This window comes from Lampetra fluviatilis, chromosome 1 (assembly GCF_964198595.1).
Source record: "Lampetra fluviatilis chromosome 1, kcLamFluv1.1, whole genome shotgun sequence".
Classification (NCBI taxonomy): Eukaryota; Metazoa; Chordata; class Hyperoartia; order Petromyzontiformes; family Petromyzontidae; genus Lampetra; species Lampetra fluviatilis.
The window spans coordinates 18,516,602-18,543,071 of record NC_136275.1 but is presented as its reverse complement, the minus strand read 5'-3'; the positions used below and the strand labels follow the sequence as shown (position 1 = coordinate 18,543,071).

General features: G+C 49.9%; 1 protein-coding gene across 5 annotated transcripts in view; it reads right to left on the bottom strand.

Annotated features, from left to right (window-relative positions):
- Positions 1–23,612, bottom strand: part of LOC144936275 (uncharacterized) — a 35,442-nt gene extending 11,830 nt beyond the window's left edge. Inside the window, exons 1-3 of one of the 5 annotated variants that reach the window (XM_078863484.1) lie at positions 23,500–23,612; positions 22,178–22,359; positions 2,491–2,625 (exon numbers count right to left, since the gene is read on the bottom strand). In XM_078863484.1, the coding sequence (XP_078719610.1) occupies positions 2,491–2,625; positions 22,178–22,211 (169 nt within the window). In that variant the 5' untranslated portion in view covers positions 22,212–22,359; positions 23,500–23,612. The other 4 variants (XM_078863429.1, XM_078863385.1, XM_078863565.1 and 1 more) reach the window with 4 other exon arrangements.
- Positions 23,613–26,470: the final 2,858 nt, after the last annotated feature.

Genomic DNA, 26,470 nt, shown 5'->3' with positions numbered 1-26,470 from the left:
GGCAGGGGCACGTATTCACCAAGGTGTATGCAATTATAAATATCTTGGAAATGACCCTCCCTTAAAGATCCATCGACGTTTATTGTTGTGCGGGGAATAGAAATGAGGGTGGGTGTCATTGTGATTGTGTTGACGAGAGTTGGAGCGGTGGCACAGCGGTTAGCACAATGCACTCTGAACCCGGTGAGCTTGATTCCCGGGTGATATCTGAACTGGTCTTGGTCGATCGCCCAACCCTTAACCCACGCGCACTGACCAACGTGGTGAAGTACGGTCAACAAGTCCCCATGACCGGCAAAGCTTGAGGAAACTCTCATCCAACAATGAATTGGTGAGCACCTATGAAGGTCGACATATTGCACGAGGCGGTGGTGTGGGCAGTGCCATGCCCGGCCGCCTTTGTCTTCCCAGTGCTGATGTTAATACACCACACCGGACACTCATTATTTAAGGCCGAGCAAACCTAGGGGAATCCCAGAATTTGTTATAACTTGCCGCTGATGTGAGCTATGGCCAGAAATCGAACTTAGGCCACCGGATTCTGAGGCCCAGCTCCCTAACCATTGCGCCACCAATCCACCTGCGCAACAACAACAGCTACCATTCGCCACTCAGTAATGCTGACGTCAGCCAGAGTGGGTTGTGCCAGGCTAGGTGCACTTTGAGGCCAGGTAAAGTGTCGATAACTCACTGGCAGGAGGAGGTGTCTGGACAGACCACAGGTGTTGTGGGGTGAACTGACTAAGATGACTGACAGGTTCACACACGCGCACGCATGGACACTGCAGCAGGCGTCTCGACGCAGTGACGTTGCGGCAGGATTGCGGTAACCGGTTCTCCTAAACACACCGCCCTGCGGCTAACCCGTCAAGGGTTCTCATTCCTCCATATTTCCGCAGAGTATTTGCCAAAACTGTTCCCTCTTCGCAGAGGCCTGGCAGAAAGCTGTATCCGTCCGTGTGATTATCAAACGAAGGGCCCTCCTCTCAAAACTGCCCGACTCCCCCCCTCCCTCCTCCCACATGTCACAACGACACAACACGTTGCACTCTGTGAACAAAAAAGCTCTCACAACCTTAACAATTATTATTTAAAACCACCAGTTCCTGAAGAACTGCATTGTGGTTATCTTGTCTTCAGTCACCATTAACAAATTGAGCAAATGTGACAGACCAACAGGTAGCAGTGAGACGAAAATATTGCCCGTATACTGGTTTCGTACTAATGAGGACTCACCAGTACTGCACAGTCACCAATGCTCACTGCTGCCAAGGCTGCCTCGCCGCACGTTTGTCTGTGCTGTCGAAACGTTTAATTTTCGGGCCTTGCACTCACGTTTCTGTTCTGTTTGCTTTCCTCGTCTATTACCGATTTGGATGAGAGAATTGTAGACACAAATGTAGAAATGCGGTGAGATGAGAGAAGCCAGATCATGCAAGAGAGGTGTGAGAAAGATTAAATGGCTATTTATGATACTGTTATTAGCTTGGTATGTGTATGAGGTATCTAAGTTGATATTTGATGTGCCCATATTTTTTCATGAATTTGGGGAGGGGTCCTGAGCTGCTTGGGACTCTACGCATTTGCTTGGTTTGTTTGGAGAATCTCCATGGTAGCGAGATGTTAATTACCTCGTCTAGTATGCAGGAGGTCAGGGGTTCGATACAGACCCTGACAGTGCCTGTATATTTGTAGTTTGCATATTCTCCCTGTGATTGCATGGATTTTTATCCGATTCCTTCGGTTTTTCCCTCCACATTCAGAATCAACACGCATTTAGAGTATTCGGCTGCTGTAAATTTCCACACGATGATAAGCCACTTCGTTTAAGCTATCATTTGTGATAGCCAGGTCGCTTCTGAAAAAGAGCTATACAGCTCAGTGGGCCTTACCTGGTAAAAGAGAAAAGAGTCTATTGGAACCTCATTTGCCAGTAAAAAATATGATAATTGTTTTTTTACCCTTCTATCTGGCAACAAAACTGACACCTTTTTTACAAGGAGTCATGTTTGCATAGACCACAATACCTGCAGTCATAATGCAAACAAAAAACATAACTCTGATAATGTATGCACTGTCCTTGAATTTGTAAAAAAGGTGTCAGTTTTGTTGCCAGATAGAAAGGTAAAAAAACAATGATCATATTTTTTACTGGAAAATGAGGTTCCAATGGTGTAAATGTTTACCCTGAGCTCTCATACTCTGATGGTGCATTGTCTTTGAGTTGTGCGCCTTTTGGCGTCATCTCGTCCAACCCATGTGAGACTAGGCTCTAACAAAAGCTGTCTCGGGTGTGGACCAATCAACTTCAAGGACAGTGCATACATTATCAGAGTTATGTTTTTTGTTTGCATTATGACTGCAGGTATTGTGGTCTATGCAAACATGACTCCTTGTAAAAAAGGTGTCATGTTTGTTGCCAGATAGAAGGGTAAAAAAACAATTATCAGAAAAGAGTCTAGTTTTAGCCTCCGACTACTTTGTGCTCACCCTCCGAGTGCTTGCCGTGCAGCCTGGTGACGCGGAACACCAGCATCCCCGCCACATACATCGCCTCCAGCAGGAACGTGCACAACAGCAGGAAAACCTTGCCGGTCACAAGCCCCTCTGTTCCGCCAAGCAATCCTGCGGTCCAGGCAAACCAATACATCAAACAGACGATAGCGGTGGCGTAGTGGCGGTTGGCATGGGCCCTGCTACAAGGAATTGGAGCTCCCGGCCCAATCCCCCCCACCGCCGTCTTCGTAGCCCCAGAGCCTGGCCCCTTCTGACCTCTGGTGCCACGGTGCAGTTGGACCGCCTGCGCACTCGATAGCTACGTCAATGATCAATCGGTCAAGGGATATATCTGATGAAACATAACGATGGTCACTTACATAATCACCGTAATTGTTTTAAAAAACAGTTACGTGTGTTTGGTGATCCTGCACCAGCGGTGGAATTTCCACATTCTTAGAATCAAAATCTTTATTTATCCTGGAGAAATCCGATGAGCTGTGATGCTCCTTTTCACAGAGGTCCAGTAGGGGGATGGGGTCAGAACGTTACATCAACAAATAATACAATAAACGTTAGGAATGCAAAGTATAGAAAAAGTAAGCAAATCACTAAAAATAAATACGTACAATGGATACAGTATATAATAAGTTCATATTGCATAAGTACACCAATTGCCAAGCTCGGTCAAGACAGCAAAACAACAGCAAGAACGGTACCAGACCACACCAAGACAACAATACACAGTCGTCCCTCAATACAATTGCACATTCAAATTGGACAAGGGCAAGTGCATTCATTGAACAACTTGTTGGATGATGGATTCAAGTTGAGCATAATTTTAACTTTGTAACTCTTCCATTGTGAGACAGGTGCTCTCACACTCCCACCCGGGCTGGATTCCGTCATTATTGACCGCAGTTAAGTGTCACTTATGGGATTGCCTTCAAAATAATATTACACTGTCAACGCAAATTATTCCCATCAGATAAGAAAATCAAAAAGTTTAAAAATAAAATTTCTGGCCCGGCCTTCCTTTGTGATGGAGAATTCCCACCCCAATTATTCCTCCCCTCTGGATTTTATCACGAAAAAATATAGAGTACGGTAATTATTGATTTTCTTGGTTCTTTCGGTAAAGTCACGTAGAAGGAAAATAATAAAATAATAAAAATAAAACATAATAAAATAATTCTCACGACGTTTCGGCCACAACGCAAGCAGCCGTCCTCAGGTGAAGACCAGGTTTGTCGTGGAGACAGCGTCTCCCCGACAGACCTGGCCGAAACGTCGTGAGAATTATTTTATGTTTTATTTTTCTTATTTTCTTATTTTCCTTCTACGTGACTTTACCGAAAGAACCAAGAAGATGAATCCCTGCAGTCACGAAAGCTTTAAATCGGTAATTATTGACTTACATGAGTGTAATTGTTTAAGCAACTGACGACTGTTAAAATAAAACAACATCATCGGTAAGCAAAACTCATTTTTATTCACCAATTGCACACAAAGATAATCTCAGTGGCAGCAATGCTTTCCCCCCTCCCTCCCGATGGATCAAAGGTCCACTCGGTACAAAAAATGCACTTCGTTACCTCCCCTTCGTTTTTCTGATGGAAAATGCTGAGCCGGCATCCTCCCTCCTCCGCGACCCTCACGCCGAGACAAACTCGCGCGCCAGTCCCTTCCCCCTCCCTCGTGTGCCCTTCGCACACCAAGGCCAACAGCACCCGTGGCGAGATACGCACTACAAAGCGTTTCGGACAAAACGATTAGTCGCGAAGAGCATAGTGGGACGATAATCGAGGGCATTGTGAGAAATGCCGGGACATGTCTGGAAGAGAGATCGGTGATTCAATGGACAGTCTCGTGAGGTCCCACAGTCATAATTGATCGCTTGGTTTTTCGCGCTTAATTATTGACGATTCCGATTAGTTATTTATTGGGGTCCCGTTTTTCGTTGTGATGTATTACAAGCGTCCACATACGAGATAAGAGGTGCAACCATTTTGGCATTCTCGGAATTCTTACACGGCCAAACACGAAATTCCACTTAGACAGAGGCATCGCGCCGCGTTATCTTCAGGATAAAGATTCACATTGTAAATTATATTCTAAAACAAGTGATCAGTGCAGATTAGATGGGCGGAGGGGGTCGTCTCGAACAGACAAGCTTGGTTCGAGGAGACAACGCTACAGCGCCTGTTAAATATTAGCCAGCTCATTGATGCAGACATTCACAACGATTAAAGTACGACCCTAAAATGTGTCATTACGATCTCATTTCTGAGACTTTTTTTTTTCTTCTGAGAAACCAATTTGTTTAAAAAACATTTCTTCTTTGCTGTACTTTATTTGTATTTGCTTTTCTTTTGCCATTTTGGCGACTCTGAGACAACTCTTCCACATGCAACTTATCCTAGTCTCCTGAGTTATTGCCACGTTCAACAAAACAAACATGAAACTTGAATCCTGACCTAGCCCTTTCGTTCCCATGGATGGAGAAGATGATGCGCGGAGTTCCAGTGTTGTTTATTTTTAACGCGTTGTTTTTTTCCTCTCTTAAATCCAACACATTCCTGCGGAGGGAGCTGGTAGGAACGTTGGGTTGCTCGGTCAATGGCCAGGGTCAACGGCGGCGTGGTGTATTCCGCAAATATGGCCGACTGTGAGGGCGGGCACAAGCCGGCGTGAGTAGGTTAAACGTTGAGTTTTATAAGGGCACCACGGGGTGACCAGCCCCTCCCCACACAGCCCCACCCCTCCTACCCCCACCCAGCCCCACCCTCCCCACCCAGCCCCTCCCCACCCTCCCCTCCCCACCCGGCCCCTGCCCACCCTCCCCACCCAGCCCCTCCCCAACCTCCCCTCTCCACCCAGCCCCACCCCTCCCAATTTTGGATGCACGACGGACGGACGGACACAATAATCCCCTGTGGGCTGGTGGAACCAGGTGGTTCCTAGCAGTATTATTATTATTGTTGTTATCCAGTCCTTGTGTTGTGCAATTTTCGAACACGCTTCTGGTGCAAACTCTAATCCTAAAAAATGGGATGGAGCAGTAGCTGAGTTATCACGCTGCACTAACAAGCGAGTGACTAAAGTTAGATTCCCGGCCACAGTTAACATGAGCGGCGAGTGATCCCTGAATTGGTCCTGGACCCACCACCCCTTTCATCAACACGCACTGACCAACGTGGTCAAGTATGGTTACAACAACGCCCACGACTGACACGGTGTGGAGAAACCCTTATCTCGCAGTGGATTGACAGAGTCCTGCAAATTGTTATATAGTAATTACAGTATTATCCTTAAAAGAACTCCATACATTTCCGAAACAATATAACCACATACACACTGATAATTATAAGTGATCAATCCCTAACATACATTGATATCACGGCCAGTAGATGAATACTACATATTTAGTGGAGGCAGCGGGAGTCGATTTGAAGGTCACGTGTGATGTTTCACCAAGCGTGGAAGAGTAGGCAAACCTATTCCTCTCGAGGAGTTCTCTATGGAGTTTCCTCTCATGGAGACCCTTCTGCCAACAGTCGCGTTATCAAGCATTTTCAGGGCTGCACCTTTGCTCGTACCCATCGGTATGGCGGTCGTGAGTTCGAACCCTTCCCTGACGCCTGTATATTTGGAGTGTGCATGTTTTCCCCGTGGTAGCGTCAAATTTCCTCCGGGTCCTCCGGGATTTCCCTCCACATTTAGAAACATGCGTTGAAAGTATATGACTGCTGTAAATTTGCACGTGATAAGCCACTTTGTTGACCTATTATTTGTGGCCAGATCGCTTCTGAAAAAGAGCTACATAGCTCAGTTGGCCTTACCTGGTAAGATAAAAAAAAATAGTTTATAGGTGACTAGCGGAAGTACCCGGCTTTGCCCGGGTGAAAAATATATTTCTTAAAAACCTTACATATATATACACAGTTACTAAGGTATTGTCAAAGCCCGGTGGGCTGTTTGTACATTTCTCCACCAACAAATATATAAGAGGCTTTCACAAGTCCAAAAAGTTGTAGAAAGTGTGGGGTAAATAGTTGATGTCAAAAGGTTTCCGAAAATTGCGGTCTCCCCCCCCCCCTCAAACAATATCTTTACCCCTCGTAGGTATATATACTAACAACACCTTACATACAACAGAGGAAGTGGTATCTATTGACTCTGTAGTAGTATTTACTGACTGTACCGTAGTATCTACTGAGCCAGTAGTAGCTACTGACTGTGTAGTAGTATTTAGTGACTGTAATAACTACTGACCCTAGTAGTATTTACCAGAGGTGTGGACTCGAGTCATGTGACTTGGACTCGAGTCAGACTCGAGTCATGAATTTGATGACTTGCGACTCGACTTGGACTTGCATAACAATGACTTTGTCCCACCTATGAGATGTGGACTCGAGTCATGTGACTTGGACTCGAGTCAGACTCGAGTCATGAATTTGATGACTTGCGACTCGACTTGGACTTGCATAACAATGACTTTGTCCCACCTCTGGTATTTACTGGGCCTACAGTAGTATCTACCGACTATATACTCGTAACGACTAACTGTATAGTATCTGCTGACTCTATAGTTGTATCCACTGACTATAGCAGTAACTACAAAATCTATAGCAGTATCTACTCACTCTATAATAGTATCTACTGACTCTAGTAGCTACTCACCGTGGTAGTATGTACTGACTGTATAGTAGTATATACCAGAGGTGTGGACTCGAGTCATGTGACTTGGACTCGAGTCAGACTCGAGTCATGAATTTGATGACTTGCGACTCGACTTGGACTTGCATAACAATGACTTTGTCCCACCTATGAGATGTGGACTCGAGTCATGTGACTTGGACTCGAGTCAGACTCGAGTCATGAATTTGATGACTTGCGACTCGACTTGGACTTGCATAACAATGACTTTGTCCCACCTCTGGTATATACTGACTGTAGCAGTATTGACTGACTGTAGCGGTATATACTGACTGTTTTAGTATTTTCTATAGCGGTATCTACCAACTCGATAGCAGTATCTACTATCGCTACAGCAGTGTATACCGACTGAGGTCGTACCTGCTATCACTACAGCAGTGCATACTGCTGTGTTGGTACCTGTTATGAAGACAGCAGTGCATATTGTGGTGGAACCTGCTATGATTACAGCAGTGCATACTGCTGTGGTGGTATCTGCTATGATGAGAGGAGTACATATTGTGGTGGCGGTACCTGGTATGATAACAGCAGTGCATATTGACTGTACTCATCATTCACCCTCACCATTCACCACTCACAACTCACCCTTACCACTCACCACTCCCACTCACTATTCACCATTCACCCTCACAACTCACCACTCACCAACCTCCCTCACCAATCTCCCTCACCACTCACCCTCACCACTCACCCTCACCCTCACCACTCACCAATCACCACTCACCCTGACCACTCACTCTCACCACTAACCCTCACCACTCTCCCTCACCACTCTCCCTCACCACTCTCCCTCACCAGTCACGCTCACCACTCACCACTCACGCTCACCACTCACCCCTCACCCTCAACACTCACCCTCACCGCTCACCACTCACCCTGACCACTCACCACTCATCCTTACCAAGCACACCCTCACCAATCACCACTCACCCTCACTGCTCACCCTCACTGCTCACCCTCACCACTCACCCTAACCACTCACGCTCACCCTCACCACTCACCCCTCACTAATCACCACTCACAACCGCCACTCACCCTCACCACTCACCACTCACCCTCACCACTCACCCTCACTACTCACCACTCATCCTCCCCAATCACACCCTCATCAATCACCACTCACCCTCACCACTCACGCTCAACACTCACCCTCACCACTCATGCTCACCACTAACCCTCACCACTCACCCCTCACTAATCACCACTAACAACCGCCACTCACCCTCCCCACTCACCCTCACCAATCACCACTCACCCTCACCACTCAACCTCACCCTCACCACTCACCCTCACCACTCAACCTCACCCTCACCACTCACCCTCACCACTCAACCTCACCCTCACCACTCAACCTCACCCTCACCACTCAACCTCACCCTCACCACTCAACCTCACCCTCACCACTCAACCTCACCCTCACCACCACCACTCTCCCCCTCACCACTCTCCCCCTCACCACTCTCCCCCCTCACCACTCTCCCCCTCACCACTCTCCCCCTCACCACTCTCCCCCTCACCACTCTCCCCCTCACCACTCTCCCCCTCACCACTCTCCCCCCTCACCACTCTCCCCCTCACCACTCTCCCCCTCACCACTCTCCCCCTCACCACTCTCCCCCTCACCACTCTCCCCCTCACCACTCTCCCCCTCACCACTCTCCCCCTCACCACTCTCCCCCTCACCACTCTCCCCCTCACCACTCTCCCCCTCACCACTCTCCCCCTCACCACTCTCCCCCTCACCACTCTCCCCCTCACCACTCTCCCCCTCACCACTCTCCCCCTCACCACTCTCCCCCTCACCACTCTCCCCCTCACCACTCTCCCCCTCACCACTCTCCCCCTCACCACTCTCCCCCTCACCACTCTCCCCCTCACCACTCTCCCCCTCACCACTCTCCCCCTCACCACTCTCCCCCTCACCACTCTCCCCCTCACCACTCTCCCCCTCACCACTCTCCCCCTCACCACTCTCCCCCTCACCACTCTCCCCCTCACCACTCTCCCCCTCACCACTCTCCCCCTCACCACTCTCCCCCTCACCACTCTCCCCCTCACCACTCTCCCCCTCACCACTCTCCCCCTCACCACTCTCCCCCTCACCACTCTCCCCCTCACCACTCTCCCCCTCACCACTCTCCCCCTCACCACTCTCCCCCTCACCACTCTCCCCCTCACCACTCTCCCCCTCACCACTCTCCCCCTCACCACTCTCCCCCTCACCACTCTCCCCCTCACCACTCTCCCCCTCACCACTCTCCCCCTCACCACTCTCCCCCTCACCACTCTCCCCCTCACCACTCTCCCCCTCACCACTCTCCCCCTCACCACTCTCCCCCTCACCACTCTCCCCCTCACCACTCTCCCCCTCACCACTCTCCCCCTCACCACTCTCCCCCTCACCACTCTCCCCCTCACCACTCTCCCCCTCACCACTCTCCCCCTCACCACTCTCCCCCTCACCACTCTCCCCCTCACCACTCTCCCCCTCACCACTCTCCCCCTCACCACTCTCCCCCTCACCACTCTCCCCCTCACCACTCTCCCCCTCACCACTCTCCCCCTCACCACTCTCCCCCTCACCACTCTCCCCCTCACCACTCTCCCCCTCACCACTCTCCCCCTCACCACTCTCCCCCTCACCACTCTCCCCCTCACCACTCTCCCCCTCACCACTCTCCCCCTCACCACTCTCCCCCTCACAACTCTCCCCCTCACAACTCTCCCCCTCACCACTCTCCCCCTCACCACTCTCCCCCTCACCACTCTCCCCCTCACCACTCTCCCCCTCACCACATGTTAAGGGCGATCCTAAAGGAATCTACAACCTTCGATGATTCCTTTGCGCGATTCAAAGAATCGATTCCTGGCGCATAGGAGGTTTCCATTTTTAATTACAGAGTTTTATTTTCATTGTTATGTTATGTTTTAAAGTTTTCAGGAGTTTTTAATTATATTTTAGCCCCGGTCAACGCCGGATATTTCCCATTCGTAGCAGTTTATATCAACTCTATAACCAACTAATATTAAACGGAAATAAGGCGATTCTAAATGAATCTACAACCTTCGATTCCTTTTCGCGATTCAGAGAATCGATTCTTGGCGCGGTCGGGTTTAGAGTTTTAATTACACAGTTGTATTTTCATTGGGATGTTATGTTTGAACGTTTTCAGAAGATTTTAAATGTATTTTTCCCTCGGGCAACGCTGGGTATATCGAGTTTATACCACAAAGTCGACGCCTGACAGACTTGCATGTCGAGGCCTAGTACCGTGCAGAGCCTCCGGCCTCGCCTAGATTGCCCACCCGGCTGAGGCTGGGTACTGGGGCCGTTAACCCCCCCCCCCGCGCTACAATAATACTGTCTAATCGCTATAATTTTATTATCTACCGACCCTATAATAGTAACTGCACACATTGGGGTAGGGGGGAAGTGAAGAGGACGTGAAACTTTGATGAATTTACCTCAGAGTCGCGTGTTAATGCGTGCGCATATTTTTAACGGGAATTAAAAATGGCGTCCACCCCGCAGCGAAGTTGTTGCTACCCGTTGCCAGGGGCAACCGCCGTGGTCCGCGCCGGTCGGCGATATTAAATAAATAAATCTTTAAATAAATAAATAAAGAGAAATCGCACTAAATCGATAATCGGGCCGATTTAAAGTTTAGAGACGAAAAATCGGAAATGCCTAAGTTTACCGCGGGGCCGGGGGCGTGCCCACCTGCAAAATTTAATCTCGGCGAACCGCACGGTCCGAGAGCTACATCCCCCGCAAGGGAGCGTACGCAGACGGACGGACAGACAGATAGACAGACAGGTAGACAGACAGACAAAAAATGAATTATATAGGTTAGACTAGCGGAAGTACCCGGCTTTGCCCGGGTGAAAAATATATTTCTTAAAAACCTTACATATATATATACACAGATACTAAGGTATTGTCAAAGCCCGGTGGGCTGTTTGTACATTTCTCCACCAACAAATATATAAGAGGCTTTCACAAGTCCAAAAAGTTGTAGAAAGTGTGGGGTAAATAGTTGATGTCAAAAGGTTTCCGAAAATTGTGGTCTCACCCCCCCTAAAAAAATATCTTTACCCCTCGTAGGTATATATACTAACAACACCTTACATACAACAGAGGAAGTGGTATCTATTGACTCTGTAGTAGTATCTACTGACTGTACCGTAGTATCTACTGAGCCAGTAGTAGCTACTGACTGTGTAGTAGTATTTAGTGACTGTAATAACTACTGACCATAGTAGTATTTACTGGGCCTACAGTAGTATCTACCGACTATATACTCGTAACGACTAACTGTATAGTATCTGCTGACTCTATAGTTGTATCCACTGACTATAGTAGTAACTACAAAATCTATAGCAGTATCTACTCACTCTATAATAGTATCTACTGACTCTAGTAGCTACTCACCGTAGCAGTATGTACTGACTGTATAGTAGTATATACTGACTGTAGCAGTATTGACTGACTGTAGTGGTATATACTGACTGTTTTAGTATTTACTATAGCGGTATCTACCAACTCGATAGCAGTATCTACTATCACTACAGCAGTGTATACCGACTGAGGTCGTACCTGCTATCACTACAGCAGTGCATACTGCTGTGTTGGTACCTGCTATGATTACAGCAGTGCATACTGCTGTGGTGGTATCTGCTATGATGAGAGGAGTACATATTGTGGTGGCGGTACCTGGTATGATAACAGCAGTGCATATTGACTGTACTCATCATTCACCCTCACCATTCACCACTCACAACTCACCCTTACCACTCATCCTCACCACTCACCACTCCCACTCACAATTCACCATTCACCCTCACAACTCACCACTCACCAACCTCTCTCACCAATCTCCCTCACCACTCACCCTCACCACTCACCCTCACCACTCACCCTCACCACTCACCCTTACCACTCACCAATCACCACTCACCCTCACCACTCACTCTCACCACTAACCCTCACCACTAACCCTCACCACTCTCACTCACCACTCTCCCTCACCACTCACCACTCACTCTCACCATTCACCCTCACCATTCAGCCTCACAACTCACCCTCACCACTCACCCTCACCACTCACCGTCACAACCACCACTCACCCTCACCACTCAACTTCACCCTCACTACTCACCATTCATCCTCACCAATCACCACTGACCAATCACCACTCACCACTCTCCACTAACCCTCACCACTCAACCTCACCACTCACCCTCAAAACTAACCACTCTCTCACCACTCACCCTCACCACTCAGCACTCACCCTCACCACTCACCCTAACCACTCACCCCTCACCGCTCACCACTCACCCATCACCACTCACAACCGCCACTCACCCTCACCACTCACCCTGACCACTCACCACTCATCCTCACCAATCACACCCTCACCAATCACCACTCACCCGCACTGCTCACCCTCACCACTCACGCTCACCCTCACCACTCACCCCTCACTAATCACCACTCATAACCGCCACTCACCCTCACCACTCACCACTCACCCTCAACACTCACCCTCACCACTCACCGTCACCACTCACCCTCACTACTCACCACTCATCCTCACCAATCACACCCTCAACAATCACCACTCACCCTCACCACTCACCCTCACCACTCACTCTCACCACTCACCACTCACCCTCACAACAACCACTCACCCTCACCGCTCAGCACTCACCCTCACTACTCACCCTCACCACTCACCACTAATCCTCACCAATCACACCCTCACCAATCACCACTCACCCTCACCACTTGCCACTCACCCTCATCACTCACCCTCACCACTCACCCTCACAACAACCACTCACCCTCACTACTCATCCTCACCAATCGCACCCTCACCAATCACCACTCACCCTCACCGCTCACCACTCAACCTCACCCTCACCACTCACGCTCACCCTCACCACTCACCTCTCACTAATCACCACTCACAACTGCCACTCACCCTCCCCACTCACCCTCACCACTCACCCTCACCAATCACCACTCACCCTCACCACTCACCCTCACCATTCACCCTCACCACTCACCCTCACCATTCACCCTCACCACTTTCCCTCACCACTCTCCCTCACCACTCACCCTCACCACTCACCAGTCATGCTCACCACTCACCCTCACTACTCACCACTCACCCTCAACACTCACCCTCACCGCTCACCACTCACCCTCACCGCTCACCCTGACCACTCACCACTCATCCTCACCAATCACATCCTCACCAATCACCACTCACCCTCACTGCTCACCCTCACCACTCACCCTCACCACTCACGCTCACCCTCACCACTCAACCCTCACTAATCACCACTCACAACCGCCACTCACCCTCACCACTAACCCTCACCACTCACCCTCACCACTCACTAATCACCTCTCACAACCGTCACTCACCCTCACCACTTACTCTTACCACTCACCCTCACCACGCACCCTCACAACAACCACTCACCCTCACAACAACCACTCACCCTCACAACAACCACTCACCCTCACTACTCACCCTCACCACTCATCCTCACCAATCACACCCTCACCAATCACCACTCGCCCTCACTGCTCACCACTCAACCTCACCACTCACGCTCACCCTCACCACTCACCCCTCACTAATCACCACTAACAACCGCCACTCACCCTCCCCACTCACCCTCACCACTCACCCTCACCAATCACCACTCACCCTCACCACTTACCACTCACCCTGACCACTTACCACTCACCCTCACCACTCACTACTCACCCTCACCACTCACTACTCACCCTCACCACTCTCCCTCACCACTCTCACTCACCACTCTCCCTCACCACTCTCCCTCACCACTCTCCCTCACCACTCTCCCTCACCACTCACCCTCACCAATCACCACTCACCCTCACCCTCACTACTCTCCCTCACCACTCTCCCTCACCACTCTCCCTCACCACTCTCCCTCACCACTCTCTCTCACCACTCTCTCTCACCACTCTCCCTCACCAGTCACGCTCACCACTCACGCTCACCACTCACCCTCACCGCTCACCACTCACCCTCACCACTCACCCTGACCATTCACCACTCATCCTCACCAATCACACCCTCACCAATCACCACTCACCCTCACTGCTCACCCTCACCGCTCACCCTCACCACTCACCCTAACCACTCACGCTCACCCTCACCACTCATCCCTGACTAATCACCACTCACAACCGCCACTCACCCTCACCACTCACCACTCACCCTCACCACTCACCCTCACTACTCACCACTCATCCTCACCAATCACACCCTCAACAATCACCACTCACCCTCACCACTCACGCTCAACACTCACTCTCACCACTCATGCTCACCACTCACCCTCACCCTCACCACTCACTAATCACCTCTCACAACCGTCACTCACCATCACCACTCACTCTTACCACTCACCCTCACCACTCACGCTCACAACAACCACTCACCCTCACAACAACCACTCACCCTCACTACTCACCCTCACCACTCATCCTCACCAATCACACCCTCACCAATCACCACTCACCCTCACTGCTCACCACTCAACCTCACCCTCACCACTCACGCTCACCCTCACCACTCACCCCTCACTAATCACCACTAACAACCGCCACTCACCCTCCCCACTCACCCTCACCCTCACCAATCACCACTCACCCTCACCACTCACCCTCACCACTCACCCTCACCACTCACCCTCACCACTCACCCTCACCACTCACCCTCACCACTCAACCTCACCACTCACCCTCACCACTCATGCTCACCACTAACCCTCACCACTCACCCTCACCACTCACTAATCACCTCTCACAACCGTCACTCACCCTCACCACTCACTCTTACCACTCACCCTCACCACTCACGCTCACAACAACCACTCACCCTCACAACAACCACTCACCCTCACTACTCACCCTCACCAATCACACCCTCACCAATCACCACTCACCATCACTGCTCACCACTCAACCTCACCCTCACCACTCACGCTCACCCTCACCACTCACCCCTCACTAATCACCACTAACAACCGCCACTCACCCTCCCCACTCACCCTCACCCTCACCAATCACCACTCACCCTCACCACTCACCCTCACCACTCACCCTCACCACTCACCCTCACCACTCACCCTCACTCTCACCACTCACACTCACCACTCACACTCACTCTCACCACTCACACTCACTCTTACCACTCACACTCACTCTCACCACTCACGCTCACCCTCACCACTCACCCCTCACTAATCACCACTAACAACCGCCACCCACCCTCCCCACTCACCCTCACCCTCACCAATCACCACTCACCCTCACCACTCACCCTCACCACTCATCCTCACCACTCACCCTCACCACTCAACCTCATCCTCACCACTCACCCTCACCACTCACACTCACTCTCACCACTCACACTCACTCTCACCACTCACACTCACCACTCACACTCACTCTCACCACTCACACTCACTCTTACCACTCACACTCACTCTCACCACTCACACTCACTCTCACCACTCACACTCACTCTCACCACTCACACTCACTCTCACCACTCACACTCACACTCACCACTCACACTCACTCTCACCACTCACACTCTCCCTCGCCACTCTCCCTCGCCACTCTCCCTCGCCACTCTCCCTCGCCACTCTCCCTCGCCACTCTCCCTCGCCACTCTCCCTCGCCACTCTCCCTCGCCACTCTCCCTCTCTCTCACCACATGTTAAGGGCGATCCTAAAGGAATCTACAACCTTCGATGATTCCTTTGCGCGATTCAAAGAATCGATTCCTGGCGCATAGGAGGTTTCCATTTTTAATTACAGAGTTTTATTTTCATTGTTATGTTATAAAGTTTTCAGGAGTTTTTAATTATATTTTAGCCCCGGTCAACGCCGGATATTTCCCATTCGTAGCAGTTTATATCAACTCTATAACCAACTAATATTAAACGGATATAAGGCGATTCTAAATGAATCTACAACCTTCGATTCCTTTTCGCGATTCAGAGAATCGATTCTTGGCGCGGTCGGGTTTAGAGTTTTAATTACACAGTTGTATTTTCATTGGGATGTTATGTTTGAACGTTTTCAGAAGATTTTAAATGTATTTTTCCCCCGGGCAACGCTGGGTATATCGAGTTTATACCACAAAGTCGACGCCTGACAGACTTGCATGTCGAGGCCTAGTACCGTGCAGAGCCTCCGGCCTCGCCTAGATTGCCCACCCGGCTGAGGCTGGGTACTGGGGCCGTTAACCCCCCCCCCCCCCGCGTTACAATAATACTGTCTAATCTCTATAATTTTATTATCTACCGACCCTATAATAGTAATTGCACACATTGGGGTGGGAGGGAGTGAAGAGGACGTGAAACTTTGATGAATTTACCTCAGAGTCGCGTGTTAATGCGTGCGCATATTTTTAACGGGAATTAAAAATGGCGTCCACCCCGCAGCGAAGTTGTTGCTACCCGTTGCCAGGGGCAACCGCCGTGGTCCGCGCCGGTCGGCGATATTAAATAAATAAGTAAAGACTTAAATAAATAAATAAAGAGAAATCGCACTAACTCGATAATCGGGCCGATTTAAAGTTTAGAGACGAAAAATCGGAAATGCCTAAGTTTACCGCGGGGCCAGGGGCGTGCCCACCTGCAAAATTTAATCTCGGCGAACCCCACGGTCCGAGAGCTACATCCCCCGCAAGGGAGCGTACGCAGACGGACGGACAGACAGACGGACAGACAGACAGATAGACAGACAGACAAAAAATGAATTATATAGGTTAGATATGTTCGCCTTGTCCCACATAGGGTCAGCTACCACAGAGGGGTCCGAGATGTCCCAGCGTATAGGACGCTCTATCAAAAACAAATCATTCTTGTTAACCAACGTGCCACCACTCTGCTCCCCTTACTAAATCCAACGTGTATGAATTATAATAATCATACCATTTGTATTATTGTTATTCTTACAGCCTTGGTTACTACGCATGTGCTTCTCTATGGAGTTGGAAGCGGGCCCACTTGCCCCTGGACAAGGAAAAAAGCAAACTAGTTCTGGATTGTCAGGCGGCGATTGAAAGAGGTTGCCACTGCAAGTCTCGACTTTCAAAACTACCCGAGGGATCCACCCATTGCCATCTTTGAGAGCATAACAAAGGAATGGCGACTCCCAATAAGGCGGTCGGACAGGATTCCTCATTGCTCTGTCCATCTTGATTTCAAGACAAATTCCTTTCGAATTGAATGTTAAGAAGAGTAAGTGGGCTTGGGCCCAGCGGGACGTGCCGCCTGAAGGCACGCTGATTAGCTGGTCGAGACTAAGGATGGAATGTCGACCAAAGAAGGGAGCGCGTTAGAAAATGCATTAACAGCGGAGATGGAGCAATGAGATCGGCCCGTGTGCAGGTGCGAGAGAGGGATTATAAGCATTGCAACATCGTGAATGCCGAGCGGAACAGAAATGAAGGGCTGGCCAGAATAAGATACCACCTGGCACTGGTGCACGTGATCGTGTGAGGATAATCCCGGAGTTAACATGTAGCTTCGGTTGGACGAAGCTCACCTCTGTTTGTGCATCGCATTAAACCGTACCTGATTGCCGTTCTACGCATAGGCGTTTATCCCACTCGGTGTGAAAGTCATAATCCTTTTAGGTAAATGTACAGATTGGTCCAGGTATGTCGTGACCCATATTTAATCATCTAAAACTTTTTTTAAAGTAAGATTTATTTTAAACATAAATAAATACGCAAAGGGAAATGTTTTTAAGGGTCAATTAATTGGCGGTCACAAGATATCTGGACCACTTTGTACATAGCCATTTTAGGACATCTGTTGCTATTATATCTAAATGCAACATACGGTATTTGTGTTTGATAATCGAAAACATATTTAAATGCAGAATGTTTATAAAAAATGGTTGATGATTTTACATGTTTAATATCTGTTGATTTAATGTGTCCGCGATTATAAAACCTATAATTTCTTAGTTATTTTTACGTGTGCAACAAACTAAACACTTGTAATTCTTAAAAATTATTGAATGCTGTCAATACAATTAGGACATTAATTAAGCTGTTTAACATGTTGTCGTTATTTGAGGATATATTAAATAAGGTCGGGAAATGTGTTGTCCGTTTATGCACGTATATAAAGAATCACACAATACCGACAAATATCATGCCGTACATCTCTCCCGCACGTCTTCCTTACAATTTTTTTTAAAATTGTCATTAGCGACTCGCATTCCCAGTTGAACTGCTGGCCGCACTCAAACGGCACTTGTGCGTGACAAACACGCGTCATAAAACTCGACAGGTAACCAAGAACTTGTAAAAAAACACATTCCTGCGGAGGGAGCTGCTGGTAGGAACGTTGGGTTGCTCGGTCAATGGCCAGGGTCAACGGCGGCGTGGTGTATTCCCTAAATATGGCTGACTGTGAGGGCGGGCACAAGCCGGCGTGAGTAGGTCAAACGTTGAGTTTTATAAGGGCACCACGGGGTGACCAGCCCCTCCCCACCCAGCCCCACCCCTCCCACCCCCCACCCAGCCCCACCCTCCCCACCCAGCCCCTCCCCACCCTCCCCTCCACCACCCAGCCCCTCCCCACCCTCCCCTCTCCACCTAGCCCCACCCCTCCCATTTTTGGATGCACGAGGGACGGACACAATAATCCCCTGTGGGCTGGTGGAACCAGCTGGCTCCTACCAGTAAAATTAGAATAACGTTTTATCCTTTCTGGCAATAAAACAGGATGTGTTAAGATGTTCAAACACCAAATAGAAACCTTTTGCAAGGAATAAAGTATTGCATTAATCACACACGGTACCTGTGGTGAACATGCAAAGGAACACGCTCTGATAATCCATGGCATTGTATTTGAAATCGATTGGCCTACATCAAGCAACCCCTTTTGCCCACTTCAGCAATTGTTTCTTGCTGTGGTTGTCCCACCTGATGACGGACGCTTGCCTGTGTTACGCCCGAAACGTCGTGATTTAAGTTATTTAATTTGATACCTACGTGACTTTACCGAAAGAACCAAAGAGTATTGAGCCTAGTCTCTTTACAACCAACATCTTGTTACAAATGTCTATTTTATTGGATGCTTTGCCTTGACCGTAAACGCCACAAGAGAAAGGATCTCCAGCGCAATGCGACCTGGCCGTTAGCGCGAGTTTTTTTTTGCCAGATGTTGCTGCCACTCTGTCCTCCGCAAACTTGTTGAGAATACGTGACGTAAAGCAAGCGATCTATCAATTTTTTCACGGTCACTTATCTTGAAACGTTAATATTAACCCTGCATTTTAACTGTGTGGCCTTCGAAGTGGACAATGAACGAACAATAAGCAGGTTTCCCTCACTTTATGCGGGTTTGTGGGATTTCGCGTATATCTGTCGACCTATTTCCACCCAAAATTCGCTCAGATGCGGCTATGTGTGTGTGTGGGGAGTGGTAGTGTAGCGGTTAGCGCGCTGCGCTACGAACCCGGCGACACGGATTCGATTCCCGCTCACGGCCAACACCAGTGACGATTATCTGAACCGGTCCTAGGCCTCCCCTAGGTCGACTCAGCCTCAAATGAGTACCTGGTGCGGTGTGTAACCATCGCCACTGGGGAGACAAAGGTGGTCGGGCGTGGTGCTGGCCACCCACCCCCTCGTGTACCGTTCCGGCCTTCATAGGTGCTTGCTAACAGCACTTGCCCCTACAGTCTGGTCAGGCTATATGGGGGATCTTTGTGTCCTGTGTATGTACTATGTGTACTGTGAGTGTGTACTGTGTGCGCTACTTAGCAGGCAGCTGTTTTACCGTGCGGTTGGTTTCTTTTTGTGCGCCTTTTTCTTTGAATGCATCTACTACTACTACCGCATAAAGCGAGGGAAACTTGAACAGTATTTACATTTGCTCTTTTACGGCGACGCTACCGCGGTGGAGTGAAATGGTGAGCTCTCTGAACTTGCAAATCCAGAGATCGACAGTTCGATTCGATCTCCCGGAGCGGCAGTTCACACACAATGCCTCTGTATGGGTACTCCCATCTCTTCCAAGAAGTCTGGAACAGCATGGAAGAGTTGGCCAAAATAACCTCTACAGCTACCTGGAGTGTGGAGTACCTTCCACAAGCGGTGGCGTGAAGCGTGCCATTGCAGGGCTGCACTTCTTCTTTCGTACGGCTGCTGATGGAGTGAAGAGCAACAACTACGATTTCACATTGAGGCGGTCAAGCCAGAAAAGAACCGCGTCAGGATCGGAGGTTTCGTCATTGTACGCTGTACGGTCTGTTCTGGATGACCACAGTCGCACGCTACCAACTGAATTTTTTTTACATTTTTCATTTGTGCATCAGTGCTGGACCTTTTATGTCCCTGTGCACGCCCTACGGAGACGCACGTGCACAGCCATCCCTTGAAAGCTTGGCAGCGTTGGGGCCTCCACTGTCGCGGCTGTGAAGCGAACAGTGCTGGCGAGAGGAGGTGACACGTTTCCTGAGAACAATGTTGCACAAACAAAGGGAATAGAGAGCCAGACGGTGGCGGAACGCCGTGACCGGGGAAGGCGTGTATCTCTGTGTGTGTGCTGTGTTTGGAGCGACGGGTGGCTAAAGCACAACAAGTTGGCACAGTAGGGGGGGCACAGGTGGTTCATCAGCCAGTCATCTCGGTCATCTCAGTCAGTCGACCCGTGGCACCTGCTGGGTCTGCCCCGTGACCTCCTGCCAGTGGGCGTTCGACACTTCACGTGGCCTCAAGGTGCACATGGCCTGGCACAAGCGTCATGGTGATGTCATCGCCACTTAGTTGCGAATGGCGGTTGTTGTTGTTGTGTTTGGGTCGGGATGACTCTTGCCTCTGCGCAATGCACAATGCAACCCACACCACCACCACCACCCGACACCCTACCCCACCCATAGTTACAGAGGGGCACTGCGGTTCACCCGTGAATCAGACGCAGCATCACACCTCCACACACCCCGAAACACAGCATCACACCTCCCCTCCGAAGACCAAGATGCCCCGTATAGCCTTAACAGACTGTTGGGGCAAGTGCTGTTAGCGAGAACCAATTAAGGCCAAGGGGTGGGTGGCCAGCGCCACGCCCGGCCGCCTTTGTCTCCCCAGTGGCTAACCGCTACACGACCACTCCGCACACCTCTCCTCCAGACACAACACAACGTGACTTCCACACACACACAGCACGCAGCAGCAGCACACCACCATTCCAATTGTCACGTTTCACAGAACAAGTTCGGCGCAGACTCGATGTACATTTTGTTTCCTGGTCAAACAACAGCGCCGTGAACCCGCCATCCCGAGTTTAACTCCAGACCACGGCTCAGTGGCAGCAGCGGCGAGTGACATTAGAAGTTAGAACAGGTCTTGCCTGGCCTTGGGTAATGCATTTCATCCAATAGTGGATTGACAAAAGCGCTGTCAAATGTTTCCTAATATCGAGGTCAGATTCGTGGGCTGTGACTGAAAGACTCGAGGCATGGATGGGCACGCATCACCGTACAGTAAAGTAGATCGTTATGTAATTACAGTTGTACGTTCGCAACCGCGAATATGGTCCCGCCTTGTCTGGTAATCAAACGAGCACTTTGGAATTCGTTAAAACTTCACAAGCAAGTGCACTTCCACCAAGAACTCAAATGACTCTGTCACAGAGTTTACTTAGCTTTTCCACAAAACGATGAACTCAAAACTCATCCAACATCGATATTCTTGGTTCTTTCGGTAAAGTCACGTAGAAAATAAACTACAAAAAGAAAAAATAATTTTACAGTTAAATAATAAATAGAAAATAATACTTTTCTATCTACGTGACTTTACCGAAAGAACCAAGAATATTAATTCCCGCAGTCACGAAAGTTTAAAGTCAAAATCCATCCACATCGAGGTTCTTGCATTACCTGCAGGATGTGGTAAGGAGTTTGCGGTGCGCATGACGGGACCGCCCCTGGTCGCTTTATCTCCCAAAATGGTCCGGAACCTGGTCCGTCTTTCCAGCACCCGCTCTTCAACTGGTTACTTCCCCCTCCAGCACCGAGTCTTGAACTGGAATTCAGTACCTGGGCTGGATCTGGTTCTGCATCTGTATCAAGCCAGTGCGGAGAGAAGGTCGCCCATGATTGGCATCAGTAGCCCGGCAGCTCCTCTACGACATAGCCTGGGTTGCGATTGTTTGTACAGAATGACTAGTGTATAAAGTAGCCTGTGTGTGGCTCCAGTAGAGTCTGTGTTGACCCTGGGCTGCGTGTGCAGCGGCTATAGCTTGTGGCGTCTGCACTGAGCTCACTGCTTGCCTCCTTCCTCCAAGTGGCGACGAACTGAACTCACAACAACTTAACCAATGCATGGTGTGCATACGAAATGCAAACCGCTGAGACAGCACTACGCTCACTCAAACACACACCCACTCATATGTTCAGTGATCGAATACATCTGCCAGGAACTGCAACCCTACAACTAACGCTGGGCCGATGCTTGATTTGACATGCGGGTTCTTATCTGTGTATTCTCACCCGTACATTCCAACCTGTGTGTTTTTTTCATCTGTACACTCGAACCTGTGTTTTTACTTGTACAATGCACCATGTGTACTTTTACCTATACACTCCACCTGTGTATTCTCACCTGTACGTGAGCCCATGTGTGTTCTCACCTTTACATCCTGTGTGTTCTCACCTGTACACTCTACCTGTGTATTCTCACCTGTACACCCTGTGTTCTCACCCGTACATTCCACCCTGTGTTTTTTTGATTTGTACACTCGAACCTGTGTTTTTACTTGTACAATGCACCATGTGTTCTTTTACCTGTACACTCCACCTGTGTATTCTCACCTGTACGTGAGCCCATGTGTATTCTCACCTGTACACCCTGTGTGTTCTCATCTACACCCTGTGTGTTCTCACCTGTACATTCTGTGTATTCTCACCTGTACATGCGACCCTGTATATTCTCACCTGTACATGCCACCATGTGTGTTCTCACCTGTACATTCTGTGTATTCTCACCTGTACATCACACCCTGTCCTCACCTGTACATTCCACCCTGTGTGTTTTCACCCGTACACTTTACCTGCGCGCTAAACACCTGTACACCCGACCTGCAGCCTTCTCAACTTTGCGCTCTCACCTTTGAGCTCTCTCTCTCTCGTACAGGCTTCTCTCGCGCGTTCACGTCACCTGCGCGCCGTCACATGGACGCCTTTGCTGCCCGTCTACCCACCTTCCCCCACCACCCCGCCGTTCGCTCGGCTGTGCCGTCTTCCCCGAGTGCTCTCTCGTTGATTGCCGCCCTTGGGACCCTCCTCCTCCTCGTCACGGCCGCTGCGATAACTGGATCAGCGTCGGGGCTTCTTCACCTGCGCTCCGACTCACGGTCCCTCCCCATCGCCCGCCCCCACCACCACCACCTCCATCCATTCATCCAGCCACCACCCCCCACACACCCTCACCCTGGTCGTCACCATCTCCTCCTGCACTCGGCCACTTCGCCAATCACGCCGAGCCCCACGCCGTGCGGAGGAACGGGTTTTCAGTTTTGTCTCACACCACACACGGGGACCACACAAAAGACGAAGATCCCCCCCGGATAGCCTTGAGAAATACTCTCCTTGGGTGAGCGTGGAGAGCGCCGCCCTATGAAGGCTTGGCACGGCACACGAAGGGGTGGGGCTGGACAGAACCACGTCCGAACGCCTTTGTCTTTTCCCTCGTGGCGAATGTTTACGCATCGCATCAGGTTACTGAGTTGAGGCTGAGTCGACCTAGGGGGTGGGGCTCAGGACCGGTTCAGATAACCGTCACTGGTGTTGACCGTGAGCGCAAATCGAACTCGGGTCGCCGGGCTCGTAGCACAGCGCGCTCACCACAGCATAGTATAACCCCCCACAATACACACACCACAGAACTCTAGAAGAATTATCTACTCAGAAAATGCGATTTGTGCCGAACCCCTCAATTTCAGCGGAGGTAGGTGTGGGGGGGTCATGATTAGGGGATAATGGGCCAAACACATTCCTGCGGAGGGAGCTGGTAGGAACGTTGGATGGCTCTGTCAATGGCCAGGGTCAACGGCGGCGTGGTGTATTCCGCAAATATGCCCGACTGAGGGCGGGCACAAGCCGGCGTGAGTAGGTTAAACGTTGAGTTTTACAAGGGCACCACGATGTGACCAGCCTCTCCCCACCCAGCCCCACCCTCCCCACCCAGCCTCTCCCCACCCAGCCCCTCCACACCCAGCCCCTCCCCACCCTCCCCACCCAGCCCCTCCCCACCCTCCCCACCCAGCCCCTCCCCACCCTCCCCAACCAGCCCCTCCCCACCCTTCCCTCCACACCCAGCCCCTCCCCACCCTCCCCACCCAGCCCCTCCCTCCCTACCCAGCCCCTCCCTGCACGACGGACGGACGGACACAATAATCCCCTGTGGGCTGGTGTAACCAAGAGGTTCCTACCAGTATAAATTTGTGTTTCTGTCTCTCGGTCGTGTTGCCTGTGAAGAGACATTCCGGGCACAACGCATGGGTCAAACCGCAGTCAGAGCCTTGTAAAGCAGCAACACAAGAGGGGGGTTGGAACTATGGACAGTGGTTACTCATCTCCTAGCTTCAAGGTGTCTCGTTTAAAACGAGGCACAGGCGCGCGCGGTCGTTGACGTGAGCACTTCTTCTTTTGAGTTCGTGCTTGAAGGCTTTTGCAGGATGTGTGCAATCCTCGACTTCTTCTTTCGTATGGCCGATGTAGATGCAGTGCAACGACTACAATTTCTCATTCAGGTGGTGGAGCCCAGAAAACCGCTGCCTGGAGCAGCAGAGTTGCATCATCGCTGTCTTCTTCGTATTTGTGGCTCTGGCATTGAACTGTTATATGTTGTATACGGTCTGCTCTGGATGAACACAGTCACATACTGCAGAGTTTTTATTTTATTTCCCATTTGTGCATCATGTTTCCGCATCCGCCATAGTCTGTGCGGATGCGATTTAGGGTGGACCATGAGCTTCGTGGAATATCAAAGCCGAAAGATCTCCTGCGTAGGGTCTTTCACGAGGTATCGTGTGAAGTGTGTGGAGAGCGGTGGCGCAGTGGTTAGCGCGCACTGCGCTATGAACCCGGCGACCCGAGTTTGAGTCACACAACAGTAAGCAGTAGATTCGTTATTATAACGCTTGTTTTGCCAAGAAAGCCTCACCACGTCTTTTTCAAGGTGGGGGGTGGATCCTGTCAAGTTTTGGCAACAAGGGGCGATAATTGCCGTGGCGTAGATTCAAATAAGAATTTGCAGGTAATTTTCGAATATGGACCATGGCACCAGCAGTGGCCTACTCTTGCGAATTACGCCACGGCATCTTTAACGTCCACTGTGAAACGGGTGGCATGTTTTTGTTTTGTTGAATGGTTATTACACACCGCAGAAGTAACCAGGGTGGCCGCAAAATTCGAACCGTGCACCCGTGCAGCAGCTGGGCGGTATCATCACCGGATTGATCATGGATGATGTTACTGCGCAGCTTTGAGATTATTAATCGCGTGTCCCAAGGGTGGCACAGTCGGGTTTTTTTACAATCGGATTCAATTGTCTTTTTAAATTAAACCCGATCATCTGAGATTGGGAGAAATCCGGTTAAATTGGTTTTAATTGCAGAACCGCACTTCTCAACGATGGGCTTCATCCATTCCAAGCTAAGGAACTCACTGGCGCCCACGATTGTGGAGAAGCTCGTGTTCATCACGACCAACCTGCCCGCCGCATTCTACGACTACCCCGTGCCCGACGGCCCCGAGTACGATAGCAGCACCGACGAGGAAGCAGCCTAAGCCTTGGATCAGTTTCGTATTCATTAAACCAGGTTTTAATTCCCCGAAATCAGGTTTAATTGTATTAAAGAAAAAAACCCGATGCCTGCTGCTGGAAAAATCGGGTTTTTTTCACCCATGGCGTGTCCCAGAGGCCTTGCGCTGACACTGCAAAAACAGAGTGCGTTTATAACTGTCATCCCACAAGTACCTGTAAATCCATTATTGACAACGGCTATTACAGAGCAGAGCAAGTTGAAAAATGAACCCGTAAAAACAAAGTTTTTCACTATAAAGCCTTTATATGCGTGGCATCGGTTTTATTTTATTATTCATTTCTGTTTTTCTTGAGTAAGAGTTTCATTTTATCACATTGGTATTTTAAATTAAATATGAATTTTT